The 27,634-nt window shown below is 38.8% G+C and overlaps 3 protein-coding genes across 5 annotated transcripts; 2 read left to right on the top strand and 1 right to left on the bottom strand.

Annotated features, from left to right (window-relative positions):
- The first annotated feature begins 6,380 nt into the window (after window positions 1-6,380).
- Window positions 6,381-13,251, top strand: prelid3b (PRELI domain containing 3). Its single transcript, XM_079377416.1, has 6 exons — window positions 6,381-6,507; window positions 8,460-8,628; window positions 10,364-10,453; window positions 10,757-10,827; window positions 10,930-11,032; window positions 11,676-13,251. The coding sequence occupies exons 1-6, from the start codon at window positions 6,476-6,478 to the stop codon at window positions 11,790-11,792; spliced, it is 582 nt and encodes a 193-aa protein (XP_079233542.1). The 5' UTR covers window positions 6,381-6,475; the 3' UTR covers window positions 11,793-13,251.
- A 352-nt stretch (window positions 13,252-13,603) lies between these two features.
- Window positions 13,604-20,749, top strand: aurka (aurora kinase A). 3 transcript variants are annotated; one of them, XR_013781920.1, is made up of 10 exons: window positions 13,618-13,809; window positions 14,121-14,186; window positions 14,912-15,197; window positions 15,283-15,316; window positions 16,293-16,484; window positions 17,245-17,383; window positions 17,468-17,616; window positions 19,295-19,469; window positions 20,106-20,312; window positions 20,446-20,699. XR_013781920.1 is itself a non-coding variant. In XM_079376623.1 (9 exons), the coding sequence occupies exons 2-9, from the start codon at window positions 14,121-14,123 to the stop codon at window positions 20,259-20,261; spliced, it is 1,197 nt and encodes a 398-aa protein (XP_079232749.1). In that variant the 5' UTR covers window positions 13,604-13,809; the 3' UTR covers window positions 20,262-20,741. The 3 variants fall into 3 exon arrangements, 1 of the variants encoding a protein (XP_079232749.1); XR_013781919.1 differs by having other exon boundaries at window positions 13,639-13,809; window positions 20,401-20,749; XM_079376623.1 differs by having other exon boundaries at window positions 13,604-13,809; window positions 20,106-20,741.
- A 1,503-nt stretch (window positions 20,750-22,252) lies between these two features.
- LOC306845035 (vesicular inhibitory amino acid transporter) lies at window positions 22,253-26,755 on the bottom strand. Its single transcript, XM_079377550.1, has 2 exons — window positions 25,856-26,755; window positions 22,253-24,819 (listed from the first exon to the last, which is right to left on the bottom strand). Exons 1-2 carry the CDS (start codon window positions 26,261-26,263, stop codon window positions 23,632-23,634), a joined length of 1,596 nt encoding a protein of 531 aa, XP_079233676.1. The 5' UTR covers window positions 26,264-26,755; the 3' UTR covers window positions 22,253-23,631.
- Window positions 26,756-27,634: the final 879 nt, after the last annotated feature.

Here is a 27,634-nt window from a genome sequence, read left to right as displayed (position 1 = left end):
AAAAAATGACCAAGCATGAAATATAAGCATGATTATATGCTCAGTGTGTGTGTGGCAGTGCTCCTGACCATAAGACTCATCTCTGAACATCTGAGAGAGTAAGCGCCCTCCTCTGCTCTAAAATGAGATTTCTCCTGCTATTTGGTTATATTATAGTGCTTTTGGCTAAAATATGAGTCCATAATATATGAAGGTATTTTTGGTGCAAAACAGCTGAGCGTCCGTGACAGCAGAATCTGTAGTTGTAGAGAATAGCCACACATGTGTATCAGTAAATTTGAAGCCACAGACAAAAGTTGCAAACTTGTAGATGTTTTTCTCTCTCCCACAAACACAACACAATAGTTACACTTTCTCGAATCCTTCATTGCAGAGACACAAATCCTATTCTACGAATAACAAATCCAGAAACTCGTACTCTCACATGTTGTGCTGCTATTGCTGCAGTGAATATGGTGCAAAACACATCCACACACCTGCATCAAAAATGTGAAGTCACGGACGAATTTTGTACATCCACAGATCAGTATCTGAATTATTGCAATGAGATTTGCACACTTGTACAATGTTTTCTTACATATATATTTTTTTTTCCTCAAATGCTTTTTCGAGCACAAACACAAGTACACAACGACAACTGCTTGAATCTGCTGCTACGAGTCTTCACGCTGTTTTTCACCTGCAAATGACTAGTTTCGCGCTCTCTCCCTTTTGCACCACATATCTGTGTGATAAATGGAGCAAAAGTGATTTGTGCATCTGTAGAGGCAACAGCGAGCACTCTTCAGAGATCAGAGGATTTCAGCCAATCAGAAGAGCTAGTTTGGGCGCCTATCAGCAGGGAGGAAAAAAACTTCTTCCGGAGCGGAGAGAGAGGCAAACAATAAAGGTTTTCTTCTTTCTTTTTCTGAAATCACTCACTGTTATACTGTACAGTATATTTGTTTATAGTTTAAATATTAAATGAGTTTAGCTCCAACCCTGATAAAAATATTGAGAAAAAATATTTTCTCAATATTTAGATTTTTTTGCACCCTCAGATTCCAGATTCTCAAATAGTTGTATCTCAGACAAATATTGTCCGATCATAACAAACCATACATCAATGGAAAGATGATTTATTCAGCTTTAAGATGCATGTATAAATCTAAATTTCATAAAATTGACTGGTTTTGTGCTCCAGGGTCACATATACACTATTATAGAAATTTATGTTAGAAGAGTTACAAATGTCATGAAGCAACTTGTTAAGCACAATAAATGAGTGATAAATTGCACCTTTTTCTCCTTGCATAACAGTTTATATCTTACAAACTGCGTCTAATCTGTGTATATAACACACACACACAGATGCATGCGAGCAGACTCTCTCTAACACACACACAATAGTGAAATGACAAATGCATCAGACAACAGTGATTGAAACATACATAACCTTGAGTCTATGGTTTCAGCGTGGGATTATGGGCCACAGGAGTGTGTGTGTGTGTGTGTGTGTGTGTGCGTGTGTGTGTGTGTGTGTGTGTGTGCGTGTGTGCGTGTGTGTGTGTGTGCGTTTGGTTTTCTGTGTCCTGATCAGACTCTGGGTCACTGATGTCATAATCTGTCTGAGACCTTTAGAAGCGATGATTCATACGGCTGGACGCTCACATGATGTTAGAAAGCAAAACTCCATTGAGCAACAGTTTCCTCTCGGTCTTCATCTGTTTGATCCAGAAATAGAGCAGAAGAGCTCAGTGTTATTGAGATGAACACACAGTTCTGGACGGAAGGTCATCTGTTTATGAAATCCCATGTTCAAATGTTATATATTACATTTCCATATGTGAACTATATTGTCATTTGAAGTAAAAACATATTAGAAATTAGAACAATTTCATATATAAACACATCTAGCCTATACAAATATGTATATGTGTAATACGTTTTTGAACATGTGACGTACATTCATGCTAGAACATCTCATACATGTTGATATTACATCAGTAAATCTAAAAGATAGACATGTTTTAAAAAAATGTATTACAAAAACATAAACATAAAGATTTTGTATATAAATGTTGTTTTAATAAAGCTAAATATTTCAATAATATATATATATATATATATATATTGCTAACATATATGGCTGCTACATCAAATGCCATATAAGATCATATAAATGCCATATAACAAAATCATCATATAAATATTATTGACGCGCAAAATTTTACAGTGGGGATTGTGAAAATGATAAATCACCTTATAGGTAGCAATCACTCTTGATATAGGGAGATATATGTCATAATTTTACATTTATTACAGATTATTTATATAGTACATTTAATACAGATTATTATTTACAAATACTGAAGGGTTTCATTTTTTTTAATATATTATGTTTATTGCACTGTTTGATGTACTTTTGTTCATAATTTTAATAAAACCTTTATTTACAAGTTTCAGAATAATATTACTGAACAATAAATAAAATCAAATGAATTAAATGTGAGAAAAAAATTGATGTATAGATGAATAACATAAACATGAAAAACAATAAATCATGAAGTACCAATTGTTTAAATTGTAACAATAAGAAGGTAACAGAATTATGAAAATGCATACTCATAAATGATAAAACGAGACAGAGCGACGGCCACTTCATTTCATGATGTCTGGATCATTCAGAGGGAATCTCTCCTCCCGCTTCTGTCTTCTGCTGTATTTTTAGCCAAATCAGAGACACAAACCACCTGGATCTGTGTGTGTGTGTGTGTGTGTGTGAGAGAGAGAGAGAGAGAGAGAGACTCACACTGAGAGGAAGACATGTGAAGAGAGAGACTGAGGAAACATCAGAGACAACAAATGAGAAAAGATCAAAAACCTTGTGGAAGAAAAAAATAAAGAGATGAGGGCAGACATCAGTCCATTTAGAATCACATGCAGGACTGATAATGAGACACACACACACACACACACACACACACTCGGTCTGTCTGGTCTCTCAGTCATCTGACCCAAATTAAGTGTTCTGAGAGTGATAACAATGAAGCGGCGCTTGATGTGACTTGACTGAACAAATGCATCATGCTGCAGGAAAAACAGCGTCTAGACTGCAGGAAAAAGAGACTGGATTCATATTTCTCTGATTCTGCTGTCAGAAATGATGAGCTGAACATGTGTGTCAGGAGGAGAGGAGAGAAATTCAGAAACAACCTTCAGTTCTTTTGATATTTTCACATTGGATCAACATCAGCAGAAGAAAAAGTTAGTTAAAATGCAATTTAATTAACACTGTTCATCTTATTTGTATGAAAAATCTTGCTGCAAACAGTTAAAATGAGACATTAATACTGAGTTATTGACTTTTGAAAGGGAGGATGATGTAATATTTTGCTTTATGTATTTATATTATTGGGGAAATTAATATAGCTTCACTGGAGTGATTATTAACATTTTCAATACTTTATATCCAGTACAGACAGTAAAGAAATCAAATAATGTGCACAATACTGAAAATGAAGGGAAATATGGAATAGAACAGGTAAAGTACAAGTCAAGCAAAAATATGTATTCTGATTTATGACTGGAGTATGTTTTACAAGAAAATACTAATGCAGGCTTTATGTTTTCATGTTTATTTCAATGTGTTAGTTGCTGTTTGTTTGTAATTATTTGTGAAATTTACAAGCAAATTGTGAGATAAAATTGTTTTAAAATTGTAAAAAAGTTTTATGAGTGTATTTAAATAGAGCACAGGAGGTTTCTGTGGAATATGATGGTGTAGAGTTTATTAACTGTATTTCAGGATAGACTGTGTTGTGATTTTTTTCTTGTAGATGTGAGGCTGCTGTATCATCAATATAACACAAAATAATTAATAACCCCATGAATCCAGGAATTAACACCCACATGCTAATTAAGCAGCTAAAACAGCAGCATCTGATGTTCTCATGGAGACGAGCCTGTGCTGATGGAGATTCACTCTCACTCACTGATCATAATAACATATTCACAAGTGAGAACAACCACAAAGATCAGTCATTCTTGACCTTCAAGAGATGGAGGGATGATCATCTGAGAGAGAGAGAGAGTGTGTGTGTGTGTCTGTGTGTACCTGGTGTTCATCACGTTATGGGGACCAAATGTCCTTATGGGGACATTTTTTAGGTCCTCATAAGGAAACAAGTTTATAAATCATACAGAATGGAGTTTTTTGAACATCAAAAATGCAGAAAGTTTCCTGTGAGGGGTAGGTTTAGGTGTAGGGCGATAGAAAATACATTTTGTACAGTATAAACACCATTACACCTATGGAGAGTCCCCATAAAACATGGAAACACAACGTGTGTGTGTGTGTGTGTGTGTGTGTGTGTGACGTCTCTGTGTCCTTTCATCCTCCTCACATGTGGAGATCCTGGAGTCACTCGTCTGAATGCCTCTGAATGCTGTGCGGTCGATACGTGTCCTTTACCTCATCAACGTCAGTCAGCTTTCATCCTGATGTTCAAACCCACACACACACGTCACACACACACGTCACACACACACTCTCTCACACACACACACACACGTTGGTTTTTGTGGTTTATGGGGACTCTCCATAGGCGTAATGGTTTTTATACTGAACAAACTGTGTGTGCTATTGCCCTACACCAACCCTACACCTAAACTTAGCCCTCACAGGAGACTTTGTGCATTTTTAGATTTTCAAAAAAACACCATTTAGTATGTTTTTAAGCCTTTTGAATTACGGGGACATAGGCAGTGTCCTCATAAACCACCTTCATATTGTAATACCTCTGTCATACCCATGTCATTATACACATTTGTGTCCTCATAAACCACATAAACATGCACACACACACACACACACACACACACACACACACGATGAACATCATCCAGCAGACCAACACCTGAATGTTAACAGAATGAAAGCAGCGCCACCTACTGGGCAAATGAGTTCCTGTGTTCAGAGAAGACGATCCTGAAGCTTCGTCTGACAGACTCCAGATGATCACAGACATTCTCAGACAAATATCTCTCAGAAAATCCGTCTAAATGTCCGTAGCTCATAGATCACATCTTCTCAACGACTGAAGCTGAAATGTAGTATCAGTAAAAGCAAAATTCTAGTTTAAAAAACAGTTTAACATGTTTTCTTCACCCTTAAATATGTAAATATTTCATCCTATATTTAAACACCATTACTTAATTTATATTATTATTATTTTAGAATATTAATTAAGAATAAATTTGACATCCATCCAGTATTTGTCTTGAATTACTAAAGTTTTTGTCTGGTATTTTTATATTAGTATTTATAAATAATATATAATACTGAAGCTGCTTAATTACTGAATTTTTAACAGACATAATTGTTATTATAGTTATTATAATTGTATATACCATATACGTTTCATTCAAACATATTTTTCATATAATTTCCCCTTTTTTGTTGCAAACACATGGCAAGACATTTCCCTAAAAACCTGATAAAAACACAGATTACTGAATATAGACATTGACTAGAAAAGCATTCACTCTCATCACCAGCAGAGGCGCATGAGTCTCTCTCATGACAATAATCAAGGCTCAAAATCCCAGACAGATTTGTAATATCTTTAGTTGATTGGAACTTCTTAATTATTGATTAAGAAGTTCCATTTTAATTTGCTTTTTAATGCTTTAGCTCTTTTCTTAAAGCCACTTTCTAAATTTGTGAAGCTCAACAATCGTTTGCTGCACATCAGAAATATATTCTTTGGTTTTAATCCTTGTGATCACTGATTAAGGGAATTTGGGTTTTGTGTTCCTCATATTTTCATGCTCCTACTCTCCCTGGTGGGCTAAAAAAATACAAATATGAATACTTCATATTAGATATTTGAATCATAAGAATTTCTAGAGGTACCAATAATTGTGGCCATTGTGTAATAGAGAAAAATATTTATTTCCTAATGATTTCCCCCCCACTTTCACTTTTTTTTTTTACTTCAATTAAAGGTTAGACTTTAAAAAAAAAAAAAATTAAATGAATGATCAAATGGATAAACAATGCAGACTTATTTTAACAACCTTCTTTAATCATATTTACCAAGGGTATGAATAATTTTGAGAACAACTGTATACTAGAAACTAAACGTGCCCTTCTCATGTCACGTGATGAATGAATGACCTCCTTCAAGTGTGTGGTCCGCGTAACCTTGATCATCCTTACAGCTGTACAGTATGTGCGATATGAATCACGTCATGTTCCCGAGGGAACTTTAATTGCTGTTCCATAGTTCCAGATATAAGCAGCGCATTCTCCGGACGGGACAGCTTTCCATCCAGAGCGCTCGTCTCTGATTGGTCGGAGCGCGTCCTGCGCTGGTGCGTGCGTCACCGGTGGGCGGGGCCTGAGCGGTAGTGTTCTGTAACAAACGGCGGAAGCGGCGCGGTGTCAGCCAGCAGCGCTCGCGCATTAAACATCTATAAAACAACAAGAAGCATGAAGATCTGGACGTCAGAACACGTTTTCAAGTGAGTGAAGGTGTTATTTGTCGCTTTATCGCGGTGGAGTGATCGCGTGAGCGCTGTTTGACCGGGTTTTTACCGTCAGCGCGTCTGAGGGAGTTTAACGTTACACGAGGCGCCGGTGCGGCTAACGGCCTCCGGTCAGCGGATTTAAAACAGTGTTTAACACTCACTTTATATTTATCACTCTAACGATATAACCTCAGAAAGAGTTAGTAATGTAGAAGTTGATTTAACTTTAGTATGCTAATGAAGTTAGTCAGAATCGACAGTCCGTGACTTTCATCGAAACAACTGATGACTAGCAGCTAGAGATGAACTATAGCTAGCGTTACATACTGCAGCCAGTCACCCGGTGCTGGAGAAATAACGTTACAGTAAGTGATGAAGTACTCACCGGTCACTTACGCAATCTAGCTAACCGCTGTGTCCTTGGCAGCTGAATGCTAATGCTTAGTTTGACGGTACATATTTGGATTGTGTTTTCAGTTTGTGTTAAATAAGGATTAGATTGCATCAGTTTTAATCCTAATTGTTCTTCAGAAGCGTCAGTTCTAGTGGTTTTGGGGTTTCAGTGGGTCAGCAGGGCATGCGATTAACTTCCTGCTGGTTAGTTAGTGCTCTGTCATATCTGTGGTGGACATTGGCTGATGAAGTGGCTGAATTACAGATGTTCAGGTGAATCTGTGACTTTTGACCCCACGTGTGTGGATCCAGTCTTGTGCCGCTCGTTGCGCAAATCTCCTTGACCTTTCCCTTACTTGGACCTTCCTCCATACGTCATGTGACCGCTGACGGTCTCCCAGGCAACCATTCATCTGAGCCGAAGCCGCCAGACGCTTCCTGTTATAGCTGTTCAATATGTTATAGCATATTGATTAATAATAAATAAACACTATGCACGTAAAGTAAATAACATGAAATGTATTATGTCATATTCATTAAGACTTTGGTGTTTCTGGTGAAAAACGATTAGCCTTTTAAAATTAGCTTGTAAGTCTCTTATTGTGCTGTATTACCAAATATTGGATTTAATCTTTTTATCAGTGTGTTTTCTTGCTTTGTTTGGGAGCTGATTGATCGTAGACCTCATCTGAGCACATGCTCCTCAGTTTCTGACTGACAAAAGCATTATTTGTGGATAATTTTTGCAATATTTACTCAGAAACTGAAGTTTGAGTTCAGATCAATGAGGCCAATGATCAGTCAGCTCCTAAAAGAAACACAAAACGCATTGATGAAAACATTAAATTCAATATTTGGTATGAATTTAGTATAACACAAAATATATGCAATTTTTGTAGGCTGGTAATTTTTGAACAGGTGGAGGAAAAAAAATCCCTAAAAAATATTTTTGTGAAGTTGTTATAGCCTGTGTGAGCAAAGTCAGCAAGTTTTAGTCTGATTTGATAGCAATAACTAACATTTTCAGGAAAAAGAAATGACCAGAACACAGCATAAGGGTCAAATCAAGGTGTCCTTTAAGATTGTACACAGAATATTACCTAAGAAAGATACTTTGGACGTTGATTTTATACCAGTTTCATTTGGATGTAGAACACAGTTGTGTATTGTTAATGTTGAAAGCAGACTATTATCAGTAGTTTTTAATGTCTTTTTGACATAATTTTAGTTCTTTAAGTTTCTTTCACTATGAGTTTCTTAAAGAAGTGTCTCTGTGGATGTGAATCCAGCAGTGGTTAAATCTCTTGCTGTTTCTGATGTGTCAGTGAATGAATGGCTCGTGATGCCCACATGCAGACGTAACGCAGCTAACGATGGCTTTAACTGCAGTCGCTCCTCAGCGATCGTGTTACAGTTATGCACCGATGCATGCGGATGCATCATGCAACAGTCTCACAGTCATATATTGCGCTTCGGCTCTAATTAAAGACCCTGAATGTTCACTGTGTTTTAGGCTCCAGCAGTACTAAAGTTTGCATCTGTGTCTCTCACAGCCATCCATGGGAAACCGTGACCAAAGCTGCCATGCAGAAGTACCCGAACCCCATGAACCCCAACGTGTTCGGCGTGGACGTGTTGGACCGTAACGTGGACCAGCAGGGACGGCTGCACAGCAAACGGCTTCTCAGCACCGAATGGGGCCTGCCGTCCATCGTTAGATCGGTACGGACTCCTGCTTTTCTTCCAGATAACACAGACTAATCTGTAGGGATGCATTATCGGAGCAATACAAATGACGTAATTTTCTCTCATATCGGTCGATAATTTATCTGTCCGTTAAATATCATGCATCCCTAATTATAATAATTACAACAGCTCTATTAATATATTTATTATAACACTCACACAATATTACAAATTGGGATTTGTAATATATTCTAAAGTTTTAAAAGAATTCTCTTCTGCTCAGCAAGGCTGAATTTATTTGTACTGTAAAAAATGCATAACTGATTCAATAAAGGGCTCTCAAAAATGACCAGAAAATATTAGTTGACTAACTTATAAATTTTTATTTAAATTGTGCTTTGTTGGTATAGAGTCTGCTAGAATGTTAAAAAATGTTCAGTGTTAAGTAAATATTTTTTAATTGTTTTGTAATTGAATTTTTTCTTAGAAAAGCTGAACAAAACAGTTAAAAGCACATTTAGGCTATTTAATTTATGCAATGGTGAAAAAATTGTCAAAATATATGGGGAAATAAATGCGAAAAACCGTGTTTGGTATTCGGCCTTCTTGGCTTCGGCCAAGAATTTTTATTTTGGTGCATCCCTAATAATCTGTTTGTTTGCATGCTTCATAGAATTAAAGCAAGCAGCTGACTTTAATCTCAAAACCGTAAGAAGCGCTCAGTAGCTCGTTGTTCTCGTCACGTTTGGTGGAAACCATCAGGATAAATCCTGAATCAACTCTGACTTCAGTCCTGCCGGTTTGAGATGTTCACATCCCAGCTATGGGAAGACTTCAGCTATTCCTGACCTGATTCATGCAATGCTGGTCTCTGACCTGATTGATCGGTTATATTGGTCTGGTTAGTCCTCAGAACATGTCGTCCTGGTGTCTTGTTTCTGAATGAAGTGTCCCGCTGTGACGTGAGTCTGAATGTGACCTGTGCCTGTCATCCTTGACCTGACACTCTTTCATTCTGCTCAAGGACCGGCCGAGGTTATTAAGACAGAACTTTCAGGGTATGATTCCTAGAGCTGGAGTCAGTTTGTTTTTACGTAGTACTTCACTAACTCCGCAATAATGAGGAATGATAAAAGTCCAGTTCATGAGATTTTGAATTCCAGGTCTTCAAGTTTATTTATTTAGTGCGGTGTTACAAACACTCTTTAAGAGATCTGACCAGATATTAAAGCAAATAAATAAAGTCTGTTTCTGAGCATTTTTTCAGGTGAACTGCATTCAATGCTTTGAGTTTCCGGTTTCTTTTCCCTCAACATATTAAATTGATTGTTTGCTATAATTAGTCTTTGAAAGTGAATCACCCGCACATTATGAACAAATGTTTGTGTGTTTAAAGAATCAAACCTGTCCAGCCTGTGAATGAACTCGCTGCTCAGTTTTATTCGTTTAGTTTTCTTGTTGGAAACAATCACCATAGTGGCATCTTTTTGAGAAATGAATGAGATCTGAACCATGTTCACATGACGGGAGTAATGTTCTGTAAATAGAGGCAGGACTAGTATAGGTCAGGGTAATGGTAGAGTGTTGCTGGGTTAATTATAGTTGATCTTGTTCTGTTCTGAGTTCAGGATTATTACACTGACTGAAACTAATGCCAAAACAGAACGTGGCTTTAAATCACTGTGTGTTTGTGAAGCTCTGTCGGTGTGTGTTTATGAAGGTTATTAATACATTATTTATTTATTTAAGCTGCTGTCTTGTTTTTCCACAGATAATTGGCAACACGCGGACGTGTACGTACATCCAGGAGCACTCCGTAGTCGATCCCAAAGAGAAAACTTTTGAGCTTCAGTCCACTAATGTAAGTGATCATATTTATTATGAGCAACACATGTCGGCACACATGCTGTAACCATATCAGTGCATGACATTCATGATCTGAGCCAGTCTCTGACAGGGTGTTTCTGTTTGTCAGTGCATCTTCTCTCACACATCCCTGTTCTTCATCCTCAAGTTTTTCTGTAGCACTATAGTCTTTAGAAAGCGAGAGCATTGAGTTTGTGTGATTGAATGTCGTCTGGAATGAGACGAGGCCTGTCTGTGCATAATAGAGCTGCATTCTAGGAAGGACTGGACCCATCATGCTCTGCTTTTCTCACTGTAGATCACCTTCACTAACATGGTGTCTGTGGACGAGCGGCTCGTTTACCGACCACATCCAGAGGACCCAGAAAAGTAAGATTTGTGAACAGGGTTTCTGATCTGAATGTGTTATGAGTTTGAGGCTCTTCACGTGCTGCTGGTGTATGTGGTGTAATGTTGCTGATGTTCCTGCAGGACCATGCTCACCCAGGAGGCTATCATCTCCGTGAAGGGCGTCAGTCTCAGCAGCTATCTGGAGGGAATCATGGCCTCAACCATCTCCACCAATGCAGGAAAGGTCAGCAAACCAAAACATGCAAAATTGCAGAATTGATCATTCTTTTTTTCACATAATATTTATTAAATTGGAAACAATTTGAAAATTAGTTAATATGATAATTTAAATTGATAAAAATAAATTATAAAACAAGCATATTTATACTTTAAATGGAAACTGATTCTCTAATTCTATTGCAATATTTTCCACAAATAAAGACACAAATCTGGTAGTAATCTGATAAATCTGTGTGCAGTGGAAATAAATAAAAAAAAATAAAACAAGGTTATTACAAATAATAGATACTTTTTCCATTTACTTATGTCAAATAATTTATTTGACAAAACCGTTAAACTGAGACTAAACTAATGAAGACTAATAAGCTCAGCTGCTAGCATTCTCAGCACTGTCAAAATAAAAGTCCTAAAAATCTAAATGAAAGTCCAACACATTAGAAAAAGAAAAACTACTTTAATTAAAAAAAGTTTAATATCGGGCGATATATCATATACCCACTAGTTACGTGAGTCGATTGTGTCAGTTCCTTTCAAATGGTTCACAAATTGGTCAAAATGAATTAATTCACAAACAACTGGACCAATATTGGATGTTCATTGGTTACAAAGATGATCCGTTGGTCTGATTGTGATTGTCCGTTCCGCAGGGTCGTGAGGCGATGGAGTGGGTGATCAGACGTCTGAACACAGAGATCGAGGAGCTGGCCATCACAGCCAGAGGAACCCTGAGGACGCCCATGGCTGCCGCTGTCACCGAGAAATGACCGCTCCCTCGCCGCGCACCATCCTCTCTGTCGCCGCTCTTCTCTACGCACCTTTCTCCAACGGTGGAAGTTCATTCTCAGCGTCCCGCGGATTCAAGCGTCTACATTAGAGGCTGACGGGGACGTCCGGCGGCGGAGAGACGGTCGTGGAGCGCTGATGACGCACAACAAACACTCAAACCTAGTTTTAATAAATCAGTATAATGATGCAATGATGGAAGAGGAACGTATGCCAAACCATTCAGCTCTGTTACACACGACTCTTACGGTCAGAGAGCGCAGATGTTGGACGCTTCACCAGCACTTATACACTTGAAAACTGTTAGGAATATTATAACTTTTTTTGTTATTACTACTATTATACTAGTAACACTTAAATCCAAGCATCAAGGAAGGGAACAAACTAATCCAGGCTAGATTTAGAGGACCATCGCAGATGTTAACTGGATTCTTCAGAAAACCAATCAGACGCTGAGCACTGAAGAGATGATGGTGTTTGAAACGACAGAAGGAATCATCATCATCATCGAGAATGTTCTATATAATGTTAATATCTCCTTCCCTTAGTAGTGACCATGCGTGCACTTGCTGTGACTGTACGTGGGGTGTTGGATCCAGACGTGAAATGTGTGTGATGATGGGAAACATCAGAAGAGGGTGAAATACATTCTATTTATTTATTTATGTTTTGTAGGTTTGTTATTTCATGCTTCCATAAATCACACATTAATTATTTTCATCGTCAGCGATGGGGGGAAACGGTACCATGAATGAATATCAATCGGATGTATTTATTGAATGTGACGGTGGTGCTTCTGTTCTGTTTGTGGATGTGTTATTGCTTCAGCTCAGAAACCAGAAATGCTTGTTTTTCCTTCTCCGTTGAAATGGCATTGAAGGCTGTATGTATGTTTGGTTTACTTCACTTTAAATATGACCAACTAAAATAAAGCGACTGCATTAGAACTACTTATTTATACTGAATATAAATGTTTGTTACTGGCATATTTAGTATTAAGTGAAATAAAGCAACTTTGTGCGAAGGTTGAAATAATTTAGGACTGAATTAAATGTCTAGTGTTTTAGGTTTGCTTGGCACTGACGTAACCAGACCGACATCTCCTCTTCATTTGTTCTTCGAACGCAGCCAAAGCCGGTTACAAATAAACTAACATTCATACTAAACAATGGCTCGTGTTGCTTGGGTTATAATGGTCATAGTTTCTTATTTTAAAGATGGTTTACCAAGATTGAGATGAAGTATGAGATGTGTGAGAAGCTGAGAGCAAATATTAGTTATGAATAGACTTTTATTATGTATTGCTTCTGGTTAAACTAATTTAGTCATGTTTTATTTACTATTTAGGAGGACTAGATAGCAGAAAAAAACAGGTGGAGTTGAGAGAGATTTGTGGGTGTAGAATTGATTTAATAAATAAAATCATATCCTTGATGACACAATAAAACATGCCGTTTCTTTCTGCCGAGACGATCTAAATCTAATAAAAATCTTATTTTTTAATTTATAATTTTGTTTGAAAAATTTTTAGATTTATTTTTTAATTATTTTTTATTTGTTTTGCTCTCAGTCTAGTTTGACTCTTTATTCAGGCATTTCTGATCTGATGGTCGCTTAATAAAGACTTTTATGTGTGTGATGATCTTTCGCGCCACCTGCTGGTCACTTCCGCTCTACAACGACGCGTTTTCCCGGCTTCCCTTGCGGAGCACTCGCGTCACATGACGAATTCTCCAACAACCAATAGGATTCCAGTTAAGTTCTCCATCTGACCAATCAAACATCAGGTAACATTTAAAGGTATTTAAGAGTGGGATATTTGAAATTAAACCGCCAGAGTGTGAGCGGCTGAGGAGAGCAACAGAAGATATTTTAATGATTTTCTCCTAATTAAGTCCCGCACACGGCTGGTTTATCGAGTGGTAGCGGGTTATTAACACGGCGAGGGGGAATCATCGCGTTTCTGGAGGATTTGAGGAGGGTTTTTCGCTGAAGGAGGTAACGTTACGACGACAAAACGCTTCTGAATGTGTTTATTATTGACGGATTCTTTTCTTCAAAGGTTTTAATCTGAGAAAGTTGGTTGTTTTACATGATTTAAGTGATGAAGGTGTTTGATGGGAATGTTAGTTTGTAGTTCATCTGAACGGGTGCCGCCGTGTTAGGCCTCGATCTCCCCGTGCTTTAGTATCGCTATATCTTTCTTCAATCTTACTGTAATAATATAATAACTTCATCTCATTATGTGACTGAGGTAGTTTTGTGATGCATGTGTTGTATTTAATGAATAATGTCGTTGTTTAAATCAGATGGAAACCGCTTCAAGAGCCAAATCCAGCAGAGATCCGAGTATTCATCGACCTGAGAATGAGAAGGTGTTTCAGATTAACTTCTGTTTATTCTCTGCAAGGCTGCATACTGTCTTTATATCCTCTATCCACCAAAAATCATTTGACATATGATTTCCTGTCGCTTCAGAATTACAGTAGTTTTCTTCTGTTCTCTATATGCAGTTATTATTCAGATCTGTGCTTATTATACAGTAAAGACTGAGCTGTTATTTAGCAGATAGATTCATTTCAAGAGTTTATTTGCAAAAACAAAATTCCATCTTTTTACATTTTAAAAAATTGTTAGTTGGCTGTATTTAGTTTAAATTAATCAAAATAACCCAACTACAGTTTGATTGATAATTAGATTAATTGGAATGCACAATGAAGAAACGTGATTCTTTGAAAATGGTTAAAAACTGAGTTATCCATTTTTGCAAATGAACTCTTTATTTATTTACAAGGTAGTTTGAAAATGACAGAAAAGATGCAGATAAAACCGTGGAAATGGTTACATTTTTGATTCAGTGAAACTGTTTATGCAACGAATATGGTTTATATATATATATATATTTTTTTTTTTTTGCAATCAAAATCATTATTTGAATGTTTTTCCCTTTAATCAGTTGCTTTTTAGCTCAATTTTGTGTTCTCAAGAGTGGTCTTGTCCAGAGTTATTTATAGTATAATTATTACAATGACTAATTGTTCAGAAGCACTCGTGCATGAATCTGTTTTTGACTCCCGTGTGATGTGTTCATGTTGTGCAGGTTTCTGCCGGCGGACCCAAGAGGGTTCCGGTGACCCAGAGCGGTCAGAAGCCCGTGTCGACGCGTGTTCTCGGCACGACCCCGGGGCCACAGCGCATTCCACGCCCTGCAAATCAGCAGAAGCCCCTCGGACCCCCAGTTTCTGTCAAAACCATGTGTCCAGGAGATCAGAACATCAATCCAGATCAACTCAAAACAGCAACGCAGACCAAACCGCAGCCAAAGTCGCTTCCTGTAGCTGAGCCTACAAAAAGTGCTGAACCCAGCAAACAGGACAAACCTCCGCGTAAGCATGACTTCTGTGGATACATCTGATCTTATAACATTACGTCACATTGAAAACATTATAATCATTTTCTGTTGCTTTCCAGAAACTCCTTCCTCTGGAACATGCAATACTGCCAAGTAAGTCATTTACAGTTTGTTTTATTTTGTGACTACATTAAGTTTTTACACTTAAGTGCAGCTCAGCGGGAGAAAAATATGTCTCTACAGGCAAAAATGTTTTCTCATGTACTGATCAAGTTTGTGACTTTTGGTTTATTTTGCTTCCATAACATGCTGTTTTTCAGACTAGTGTAAAGAAAACACCAAAATACACCTAGGTGTGGTGTTATTTTGTTTTTAACAAAACTACCAATTTGCGTTCGTTGCAATTATGGTGCATATGTTTAAAGAGTTTTATTTGTTTTATTCCTCTCTATATTCTGAAGGTTTGTTTATATATCATTTACACTGATTTATACAACACTTTATTCCTAACATGAAGATGTTTTCTGTCTGTATGACGCAATCAAACTCTAATATGACGCAATCAAACCAGAATTATGAACCTGATTTATCCAATGTTCAGATCTATGTTCTGGAAATGTATGCAATGTATGCAAAAAAGTGCATATTTAATTAGATAAGGCCTCAGTTGCATATTTAAACATCTCAGAAAATGCAAACAAAAAATGCTATTTTTGTAATCAACTAGGTAAGCAGGATATCAACTAGTTAAAAAAAAGACAATTAAGAGTTTATTTGCAAAAACAGAACTCAATTTCTTATCAAATCTTTTTTTTTTTTTATTGTTTTTTATTATTAGTTGGCTGCTTTTTTTTTTTTTTTTTTCTCTCGGACCAAATCAAAGTAACCCAACTGCAGTTTGAGAGTAATTGGAGTGCACAATGAATGCTTGATTTCTGAGAATTGTTCAAAACGGGGTTATCTGTTTTTGCAAATGAACTCTTATGTTCCTGAGTGTTTTTCAAATGGCTCATGAACATAGTCTGTCTAATGATCTTTTGGAAAGACTTGTATTTTCTGTCCTTGTGTTTAATGCTGCAGTGCTCTCAAAATCAGTCAACGGTCATGACGGTCTGTGTCTGTTCTCTAGGAAAGCATGGAGTTTGGAGAATTTCGACATCGGCCGAGCTCTGGGCAAAGGCAAGTTTGGAAGTGTGTATCTGGCCAGGGAACGTCAGACCAAGTTCATCCTGGCGCTCAAAGTTCTGTTCAAAAAGCAGCTGGAGAAAGCTGGAGTGGAGCACCAGCTGCGGAGGGAGGTGGAGATACAGTCACATCTCAGGTAGAAGTTCTCACCGTCTGCCTGCTTTTATCACTCCGGAGTCGTTTCTCTGGGAGCATTTGCAGACTTCAGCGCTGAGTAGAGTTAGGTCTCGAGAACTGGTTCAAATGCACACACAATCGTCAAAATATCCTCGTAAACGGTCAGTTTTGTCTTAAGTGAATGTAAAGATTTAAGAAAGAAAACTCTCTTGTAACACTATTGTATCTGTGCATTCAGTATAATATTATATGACCGTAGCCTTATAAACCTGTTCCTGTTTGTGTCATTAAAGTTAGTCGAAGGTCTGAATTCATAACTTACTTTTAAAATGACTAATTAATAAATAAAACGGAGTAATTTGTGACTCCAAGGATTAATTTATTTTATAAAGAGAACTATGCAGTCTTTTACGTTTGATTAGATTTAAATTTCTATACCTGAAGTGTTTGGTTGTATTTTAATTCATTTTTGTTCTTATTTTATTACCAAATGTTTATTGTTTTTTTTTTTTATTATTTGAAGTCATTTATTTTTTACAAATATCAAAGCAAAAGTAACAGTTTTTTTAGGCGGTTGATTTGTTTATGGTATTCAGCTGCAACAATGTTTTACAAATGATAGAATAAATATTTCATGTCTAAATGTTTTATTTATTTTCTTCTACTTTATTGAAATCAAAAGAATCAGAATTGCTCAAACTGAAATGATCCACACCGTAGCACTGCAACCCATGCATTTGGAAATGAAGATGTTTTGTGAACTTACTGTCTCCTTTCAGACATCCCAATATCCTGCGTCTTTATGGTTATTTCCACGACACGGCGCGTGTTTATCTCATCCTGGAGTTCGCTCCTAAAGGAGAGCTGTATGGAGAGCTCCAGCGCTGTGGGACCTTTGATGACCAGAGAAGTGCCACGGTGAGAAACCACATCATGGCTCATGACTGATGTATGAAAGCTGATAACATCTCATAATAATGTGCATATATGGTCTGCTTGCAGTATATAATGGAGCTCGCAGACGCTCTGAGCTACTGTCACTCCAAGAACGTGATTCATAGAGACATTAAACCTGAAAATCTGCTTCTGGGGTCCAATGGTGAACTGAAGATCGCAGACTTTGGATGGTCTGTCCACACGCCCTCCTCCAGGTCAGCCTTCTGCTTGCATAAGCAGGTGTAATAACTTTGGTTTTGTGCATGTCGTCATGTTTCATTAATGTTTCATTAACTGTTAAAGTGCCATAGTGTTTGGCGATTATGCTTAATTTGCTAAATCCTAGCGTCAGCCTGTGAGAGCTGTGCTGGCAAAATGAGTGTGAATGTGCACGGACTAATTTTGAGCTACAGACAAAAGTGAAATGGCAATTTTGGTCATTTCAGGTTTTCACAAAAAGGAGTTCATTAAGCCCTCGTCTAGTGAGCCCAATACTGCAAATAGTAATTAAATGATTAACTTTTTTTTTTTTTTTTTTTTGAGAAATGCTATTCTCTGCTCTCTTGCGCTGCCGCTGACTGATAATGAATCGCACACACAGCGGTGCTTCCGACGGTGCACGATCCTGATAAATTAACAAATACTGTATACACAGAATTACAGTATTTAAGTAATGTTGTGAACATTTGGGGAAAACATCTGATGTGTTGCATTATATTAGATCCGTGCAGTACAGCAGGTCTTACCATATAGGCCGTCTAATCTAACAATAAGAGAAGATTGCTGCTCTTGATTGAACTGCTTTTGTATTTTTAATAATCAATTTATCTATCTGTAATGAAGTGATTTTGATTTTCTTTCTTGAATGCTTTTAGATGTAAAATGAAAAAAGAAATGCACTAGAACTATTTCTCATTCTGTTTTGTGCATCGGTTATTTTTAATAACAAAAGTCTATATTGTAATTAATATCAAGACAGGAAGTGGAGGAAACAATGCAGCGTTGCTCAGTGATTTTACTGTGGAACCTTCAGGAAACTATAGCTTGGTTTTTCTCAGAACTGAGTTTGCAGACTTCGACTTCAAACGGGTGTAGCTCAGTCTCCTTTTCTCTTTTTGATCTTTTCTTTTTGTCTGATTCCAACAACTCTTTATATCATTTTGAAGGACTTTTAATGGCGTGTGAAAATAAAGAACTCCTTTTTGAACATTTGCTCATTGTGACTCATTTTGCCAGCACAGGTCTCACATTATCGTGCTAATTTAATTATTTACTTGGTTTCATTGCTGGAAAGTGAACAAACTCCCACATAAGGCTAAAAGCAGCCTAATGTTTTTAACATGACTGAATTTGCATTTAATCATTTAATAGAAAAATTGTAAATTACTAAAGGCTTGCATTTCCTTGGTTATTCAAAAACGAGCAAAGAGCATTTACATTACCAAAGAACATCATTACTAATTTCAGTCTAGCGCCAGTTTAATCGGTGTATGATGAATGAATCTCTTATACTTGTATTGCAAGTACGTCTGCACTGTTGTTTGAGAGAATGAGTCAGAATTCACTGAACAAAACTCCTCTGAGTGCTTCTGATTGGCTATTGCTTTCATAAAGCTCAGCATAATCGTGTGTGATTGGTTATAACGCATAACACTGTGAAAACTTGGAAAAAGAAATATAATGCAACATAAGCCCTAACATTAATTGGATGGCAAGACCATTGATCTTATTAGGCTAGTAATACTATTGTCTCAGGCATCAGCCGCAGGTGATATCTCTATCACGATACTATCGTCTGTCAGCACAACCCTAAAGTGCAGCTCATGGTGGTCTTGATCTTCTGTGTTGGTTTAGTGTTATTGTGTTTATCGTGCGTCTGTTGCTGTCTGTCAGGAGGTCGACGCTGTGCGGTACGCTGGACTACCTTCCTCCAGAGATGATTGAGGGCAAGACGCACGATGAGAAGGTGGATCTGTGGAGTCTCGGAGTGCTCTGCTATGAGTTTCTGGTTGGCCGTCCACCGTTTGAAACAAAGAGCCATGAGGAAACGTACCGCAAGATTTCTAGAGTAAGTGAAATATTCAGAAACTCCTAGTGATCAGCAATGAAAAGAGAGAATCTTTCTCCTCTTGTTGCACATACTGCTAATTTCTGTTTAAGACACTGAAAATGGTAATCTGTTAATTTATTGGTTTTGGGTGCTCTTCAGGTTAGAATTGAACATTGAACGTATTATAAAAAAAACATACATGGTAACAATTAAATTGTTAAAGTTAACATTAATCTAGGTTAGTAAATGCTCAAATTAATCGTGATAAATGGAACCTTACTGTAAACTATAAAAAATGATGAAACCTAGCAGTGTTACTATGTAGAAATGAACATTAAACTAGGTTAGTATATTAAAGTATTAACTCATGCCTAATGTGATAAATTAAAGCGTTACTAATGTAATTTAATACCGTCACTGATGAACAGGGCTGAGTGAGCAGAGGCTCTTGTTGATTGATTTCATAAACTCATAATTCTCCTGTGTTCTTTATTAATATGAATGTTCTGCTTTTGTGCTGTTTAGATCAGCTGACTCTTTAGACTGAGATACCTGCAAGTGTCTTGCAAAATCACTTTGAACCTCTGTTTTATGTAGATCTTATTTGTATATTATGTCTTCTATATTTTACCATCTCTCTCTGGTTCTCTCCAGGTTGAGTTTACATATCCTGCTCATGTGAGCGAGGGCAGCAGAGACCTGATAAACCGATTGCTCAAACACAACCCCATGCACCGTCTCCCTATCCAGGGTGTCATGCTGCACCAGTGGGTGCTGGAGAACTCCTCCAAGAACACAACCAACAGCTAGAACCCAGTGCTGGAGAACTCCTCCAAGAACACAACCAACAGCTAGAACCCAGTGCTGGAGGACTCCAAGAACACAACCAACAGCTAGAACCCAGTGCTGGAGAACTCCTCTAAGAACACAACCAACAACTAGAACCCAGTGCTGGAGAACTCCTCTAAGAACACAACCAACAGCTAGAACCCAGTCCATTCTTCAGACCTCAACTTGCAGAACAAAACAGACCGTGTCAGTAATTCATCTTACTGATCTCTTGTTGTTTTTACGTGTTGTGGTGTTCATATGCTACAATTTACATGCATTTGTAAATATGTAATTAAGCCACATTGTAAAGTTTTAACAATTGATTAAAACAATAAATACTCTTTTAATATTACTTAAGGAGCTCAATAGGACTTTTAATGTATTTGTTTGTGTGTGGGAATAAATTCCTTAAAGATGAAACCATGTTGAATGACTTTTATATTAAAATGCTTGTGTTTGAAGATCTGTTTGCTGTTATCAGGTTCTCTCCTGGTGTTGCTAAATTGGTTTTATCTCAGTGTTACTGCAAGGCCCCGTCTATATCTGACCCATGAACTGGTTTGAAACCGAACCACTAGTTAATAATGAAGTAAGCGGGTGTTTAATTGTTTATTTCGATCACATCTCGTTGGCGCTTTCGCATATTCAAATTTGGCGCCTCTCGCAGTGACGGTTGGTGTTCGTTAATGAGATGTATTAGAGTCTCTGTGAATAACTCGCAATTTGCTTTATTTTATAGTTATTTTTAATGTTTGATGGGTTTTGTTCAGTGGAAACCGCATTCAGGAGATTCTGCTGCTAATATCTGGCGACTGTGTGATTTGAGAACAGTTTTACGGGTTTAGAGCGACAAGAGGGTGAGTAAATACACTTCTGTCTTTGAAAACGGGTTTTAACTAAATATTATTCTAATCTCTGGCGAATTTAGCCTCCGTTTACAAACCATCACCACAGTTCATATACAAAAAGCGCTCCTGTGACAGTCTGAATGTTATGTGCAGCCAGCAGTGTTTAGCGTTTCTCTTTGTGAGCTCTGTTCAAGCAGACATCTTCAGTGTGGAGCCTGCTTCAGCTGCTGTGATGTGCTTTTATAATCCTGTCAAATGTGTTTATGTACAGCACAGTGTTTCATGAAGCCGCCAGACGGCGCTACAGTCTCGGGTTCTCGAGCTCGTGGTGCAGTAATGAGAAAATGGCTCCTCTGGTTGAACTCGATTTCCCACAATCCAACGCGACCGAGCTCTGACACAGTTCTTCACTGGCGTTTATTTAATATAGAAGCGCTCTCAAATCTCTTCTTTCAGCTGCTGTGACGCTGCAGGAGTGTAAAGCTAAACTACATTTTTTTAGTGAATCTTTTGAAATGTCTTATGTAGGTTTTTTTTTTACTATGTGTTCCTGTAGAATTTAAGTGTAGAACCATTTTGATGTTTTTATTTATTTTGGTCTTTTCGAATGCTGTGTTGAGGCGCGTGCAGCCATGCGCGATCTGTGTGTGTATTCTTGCTCATCTGATCGTCAGTAAGTGGGAAACAGTGCAGATGTGTGGCATGTGTTACCTGCGGAATCAGAGCCCAGAGAGAAAATCTGTCGCTTTTTCTGCACGACTTCACTTCATTCTGTTGCGCTTTATGAAGCAGTTGCGTTTATCATTTGCATTGCGATTTATGTAAACGCTCAGTCCATTTGACGACTGAAATAATTCATATAAATCCATAGGATAATATGTAATGCATTTATCAGCTGCGGTCATTATTTCTCACATTGCAAAACTAAATTAAAGCTGGCTGTTTTTGCAATTGTGATGAGCAATATGTGCAATAATGCATCAAATAAGGCTTTTATTTCTCTGTTCCGTGAATTCAGGACTGATCAGAAAACGCGTTTGCTGTGCTGTATGTGAAGCCATCAGATGCAGATGTGCAGTCTTTACATGCAGCTGGGAATAAATCTCTGAGAGGGACTCCACTGATTTATTTCGTAGATTTATTCTGTTTTGAAGGGAAAAGATGCACGTGTTTCATTTTTCCATATCACACAAAACCAAAAAACAGTTGTACAATATAATTTCACGCGTTTCTTTATTCTTCAGTATATTCATTTTCACGATATATGATAACGATTTAGTGATATACATTCCATCTTTTAAACCACAAGAACACAACACATACGGTTTTATAACATTTCCACAGCACCCATTGGATTGCACAAAATGAATAAATGTCTTATGCAAGTCCCTTGATTTCGATCCATCGACTCTATAATAAATCTCACCGAGGGGAACACGAACATTATTAATTGTTTTAAATTACGACATTTGATATCCGATAAACAACGCAATGCTCCAAATCTAAATTTAGCGATTTGATTTGATGGGATGTTTTAATATCTGTGTGATATTCGTTTTCCTCTTCATTATCTTCATCTTCAGCGACTCTTTCTTGTTCGTTATTCGATGTTTTGTAAAAATACGAGTCTCTTTGTATGATTTCTGTCAGAGAGTGTGAATAAAACCCTCGTTTCTTCTGAATATCTCTAATACTGCATGGACATCATACGATCAAAATGCATAGTTAAAGTACTTCTATTCACCGTCCAGTATGCTGTCTTTATTATTATTTTCTATCTTGTCCTCTCAGATTTGGTTCAGTAAATGCAAACGATAATAATTAAGACTTAGGCTATACGTGTCCTCAGATCGAATTGAGGAGAATCCAATCAATTTATTTTAAACATACTCTGTGTTTATTGCAGTCCCTTGTTATTAATTGGTTAGTTTTTTGTTCTCAGTCGTGTATATTGCAGGAGATTTGCCCTCTCACAGCATTGCTTTGCTCAGCTGAATGTCTTGCACTCAAATGAAATGATTCCCGTGGAGCCGGGCCAAATCAAAGCTGAAATAAATTCCCTTTAAACTACTTTCTCGCTTAACAACAAAAATATAGGTTTGCTCTGGTATCTATTTGTGTAGCGCGCGGCTGTCCAAGGCATTTCTCATGTGGATGCGTAAAGAATCGCGGATTTATTGTGTGTTCAGGTCAGATTTGAATGAATCTGCACTCTTAAAAATAAAAGTTCTTTATTGGCATCGATGGTTCTATGAAGAACCTTGAACATCCATGGAACCAGGTTCTTTATAGCTGGAAAAAAATGGTTCTTTTTGGAACTGTTCACTGAAAGCTTCTTTTGGGAACCAAAAACAGTTCTTCTGCAAAAACACCCTTTTGGAACCTTTATTTTTAAGAGCGGCATGGGTTAAAAGCTTTTTATTTATTTATTTTTGTGGGGGAAACTTATGTGGGATGTGTAACACTTATCACCAAACTACCACCGCTCATCGTTTTCCAGACTAATCGGACAGGTTGTATTTGTACGCCTCGATGAGGCCCTCGACGGAATGGATGAAGCCAGAAATACTGCATATACCCCCGATCACGAATATGGCGACGTCGAAGAAGACCTGATGCCACAAGAGCTTTCTCCACAACAACTTGAGATGAAATAAGCTGGGGAGGAGAAAGCACAAACCCGCGCCCGTCAAGCTTCCCGTTAGGCCCATGAGGAGCGCAAAGTGCGGCACGTAAATAGCCATAAGCATAGTGAACACAACTAGTGCGCAGCGGAGCGAAAGACCCCACGATTTGAGACGCCCGTCGCCCCCGTAGCAATCCGGAAAAAACGCACGCCCTCCTTCTTGGAAGAAAGACTTTTCCAGGACATCCACGGCGGCGAAGAACGGCAGCGGGTATGAAAGCAGCGCCTTGGCCACCAAGAAGAGGTTAACGACGGCTCTGATGCTAGACGGCAGGTTGTCGGTGATCACCTCCTTGGTTTCGTCGGCCCACGTCAAATAAGCCACCAAGGCAAACAGGCCTTTGAGGATGCAGGCAGCGATGTGAGTCCAGTTCATCATGCAGTGGAACTCGCTGGGCTTCTGCATGTTCCCCTCCAGCGAAGGCAGGAAGATCTGCGAGGTGTAGCTGAAGACGATGATGCCGATGGAGATGGGGAACTTCTTGACGTCGATGTAGAACTTCACCTTGTCCCAGGCCCAGTCTCGCGCCCTGGAAAGACAGTATGCGATCACTAGGATGTTGATGATGAAGTGCGCGATAGTGCAGAGCAAGCTGAACTTGGACACGGCTTTGAGGTTCTTGAGGAAGGCGCAAGGCAGAAGAGCGACGGTGGCGATGATGGACCAAGACCTCTGGGACACGGGGAGGGTGGGGAAGCTGTTGTACATCAGGTTTCCGCTCACCACCACGTATAAAATGCAGGTCATCACTAGCTCGATGATTTGGGCTACGTTGACGACGTGGCCTCCCAGCGTGGGGAAGCGCGGCACGCAGCATGCATTGGCAATATCCACATACGAGTCTCTCACTCGTACCAGCTGGCCATCTTCGTTTTCTTCGTAGAGGCAACAGATGAGGATTTTCCCGGTGTAGCAGCACACGACTGCAGCGAATATAATGAGGAACAGTCCGAGATATCCGCCGTGGAGAATGGCGTAGGGTAACCCGAGAACAAACATGCCCTGGGGAGATAAGCAGAGGATGGCTTTACACAACAGAACGCTGCTTGTTTTTTTATGTTCACATTATAATTCGCTATGAAGTGCCCCATGCATTCTGTTCTATTCCATTGTATTTCTGAGCACAGTGCAGTTATACCCACACTCTTAAAAATAAAAGGTCGCTTCACAGAGATGCCATAAAAGAACCATTTTTGGTTCCACAAAGAACCATCTCTTTATAATATTCTTTCACCACAAAGAACTTTTTGCAAAACAGAATGGTTATGGAACCATTTAGACAAAAAAAGGTTCTTCTATGGCATCGTGAAGCACCTTTATTTTTAAGAGTGCGCTTTGGTCTTGGTGTCACGTTTTTGTTTTTTCATGGATTTGGCAAGTTCTGCGCCATCATCAGCTTCTACATTCACTGCAGGTGTTGTGATGGAGCATTAGGAATGCAGCTAAATTCAGTCCGACATTTCATTTGCTGTGAGCAAAGTCACGCTCACCTCATTGTGTCGTCATCATCAGGATGAATCGAATAGACAGGGAGTCACGTCACGGACGTCACTTTTGATATTAAGAGCTTGAACTGCGCACGATTAATTTTCATCGTCTGAATATGCATTTTTTGGCATTATCCAAAACTTATTTTTAAGTTTTTTTGTTTAAAAAAAAAAATGCATACATCTCGGAACGGATATTTTTAATCGTAACATGTAAAAGGCACATTGTGCTCTCCAGTTTTACGCACGTCGAAATAAGACGGAATTGCTCATGCAAACCCCACAAAATGCCAGTATAGAAATGCATTATGAATGGACTGCTTGAATACTGTTTTATAAAGCTCAACTCGTTGATGAACGTCCCCTAATATCAATCGGACCCCCCGTGACACGACATCAGCACAAGAAAAATTTATGAAACGTTTTGCTTCACAGAGGATATATATATATTGCAAACAGTTTTCACGAAATATTTCCATATTGATCAATGCTAAAAACTTTAGAATGTTATTTTTTGATATGCATCGCCATGACGCGTAATGCCTCCTCACCTGGATCGCATTGGTCACGTTCCATCCTGCCTCCCAAGCAGTAATTCTTGGCTTGTCCGCGCTGGCGATCTCGGAGCAAAATCCGCCGTCTTTGGACGCTGAGGGCGGCGGACCCGTTCCATCCCTCTGGTAATGGCTGTCCCCTTCGACGGTCCCCTCTCCCCCCGTTTCCCCGCCGCCCTCTCCACCACCCATTTCCTCGTTTTTAAGGATGTCCATTTGAAGCCCCTGCCTGTGGTCATAGTCCAGATCATCGCAGGCGGCGAAGCCCAAACCCTCTTCATCGGTGGCGGCCTGGAAGCCCAGTTTGGCGAACATCCCACTCACCTTCGCCTGCGACTTATTGGTGACCGTGGTGGCCGCGTTGGACAGCTTGTTAGAGATCTTGCTTCTAATTAACGTGGCCATGATTGCTCTCCTAAATGAGACTGGTGTTAAAATTCCTCTTCAGATGTTTTTCTAGCTATATCGAATTTATTGTGCGACCGGAGCTCTTTGTCTGCGCATCGACGGAGCGAGAAGATCGTGGTGACGCGTGTTGGTTATCTCCAGCTCTGCCTGGTGTTTTTGCTAATTCCGTGGTTCATGTCACTCTCAGACGTAGATGATGCCTGGCACCTGCATCCTGTTCGCCCGCTCCTCTCTCTTTTTTTCTAGCCGGACTCTGATGCGCGCTTTTGTCCGGTGCGTAAAGGAGAACGCTCGCGGTTTTGCGCGGCTTTTCCGTTCTCTGTATTTGTGGCACAGCGTCGACTCCTGCGTTTCGGTGGCCGTCGCTGATGCCAATGCGGTACACGGGAGCTCGGGGGTGTTGAGAGAGAGGCACGTGTCACCGTCAGCCTGCCAATGCTAAGAGTCTCGCGCGTCTCCGGTTCCCAGTGCGCGCGCTACTCCGCACTCACAAAAAAAAAAACGAGGTAAAGATTTGCTGCATTTCTAGGGGAGGTGCTTGCAGGACCCCGTCCTCCTCGCCACTCTCATTATGCCCAATATGCTTGGTCACAACACCCAATGGCATCCGGGGTCTCATAGTGTTGCATAACTTTACGTATATATATAAACGTCTCCACGCATCGTACTAGGTCTTACATGGACACTAAAAGTGTTCTTGAAGTATTCTTCTTGTCGCATTTTGAACTCTACAGTTTTGCATTGCTTCAGATGAAGGTTTAGAACTCATTTTCAACAAGAGGAACCGTGCCACCCTCGAGTTGGTGTTGGAATACTCTTCTGAACGGATTTAAAACCTGCTTCAGTTCCACAAGGGAAGAAATACGGCGCTGATTTGAATTAGATTTCACTGATTTAGGTTTTCGGTCGACTTTACAGCTATTAAGTTATCTTAAATTTTGCGTTTCGATTTGTAAGAAAAAAATTACAAGGATGTTTCTCATGGATTATTTGTCACGGTGCAGAAATTTTGCGCATTGGGCTGTTAATCTGCATCATGTTCTCAGACTCTTTTTAAAGTGAATGAAGATGATTTTGAAAAGTTAGGCCTATGAAACGATAGAAAAAAATATATTTTTTCTCTGATGGAATTTCCCTTTCATCTGCTGTCGCATGTATTCATATTCATGTGTACTTTATGAAAGCGCAGTTCTGATCGATCTGTGTGGATTCCTATAAACAAGCGGACGCTTTATTAAATCATTTAGGCCTATGAGCACATTACAGTCGTGTTGGATCGAATTATTATGTGTGGATCGAATTATTCATTATAAAATATTGTGACATATCATAAAATCCTCGGTTCTTTAAAATATGCGCTGTATTAAC

Source organism: Barbus barbus (assembly GCF_936440315.1).
Source record: "Barbus barbus genome assembly, chromosome: 25".
Classification (NCBI taxonomy): Eukaryota; Metazoa; Chordata; class Actinopteri; order Cypriniformes; family Cyprinidae; genus Barbus; species Barbus barbus.
The sequence above is the reverse complement of the archived record's forward strand: the minus strand, read 5'-3'. Positions and strand labels throughout refer to the sequence as shown.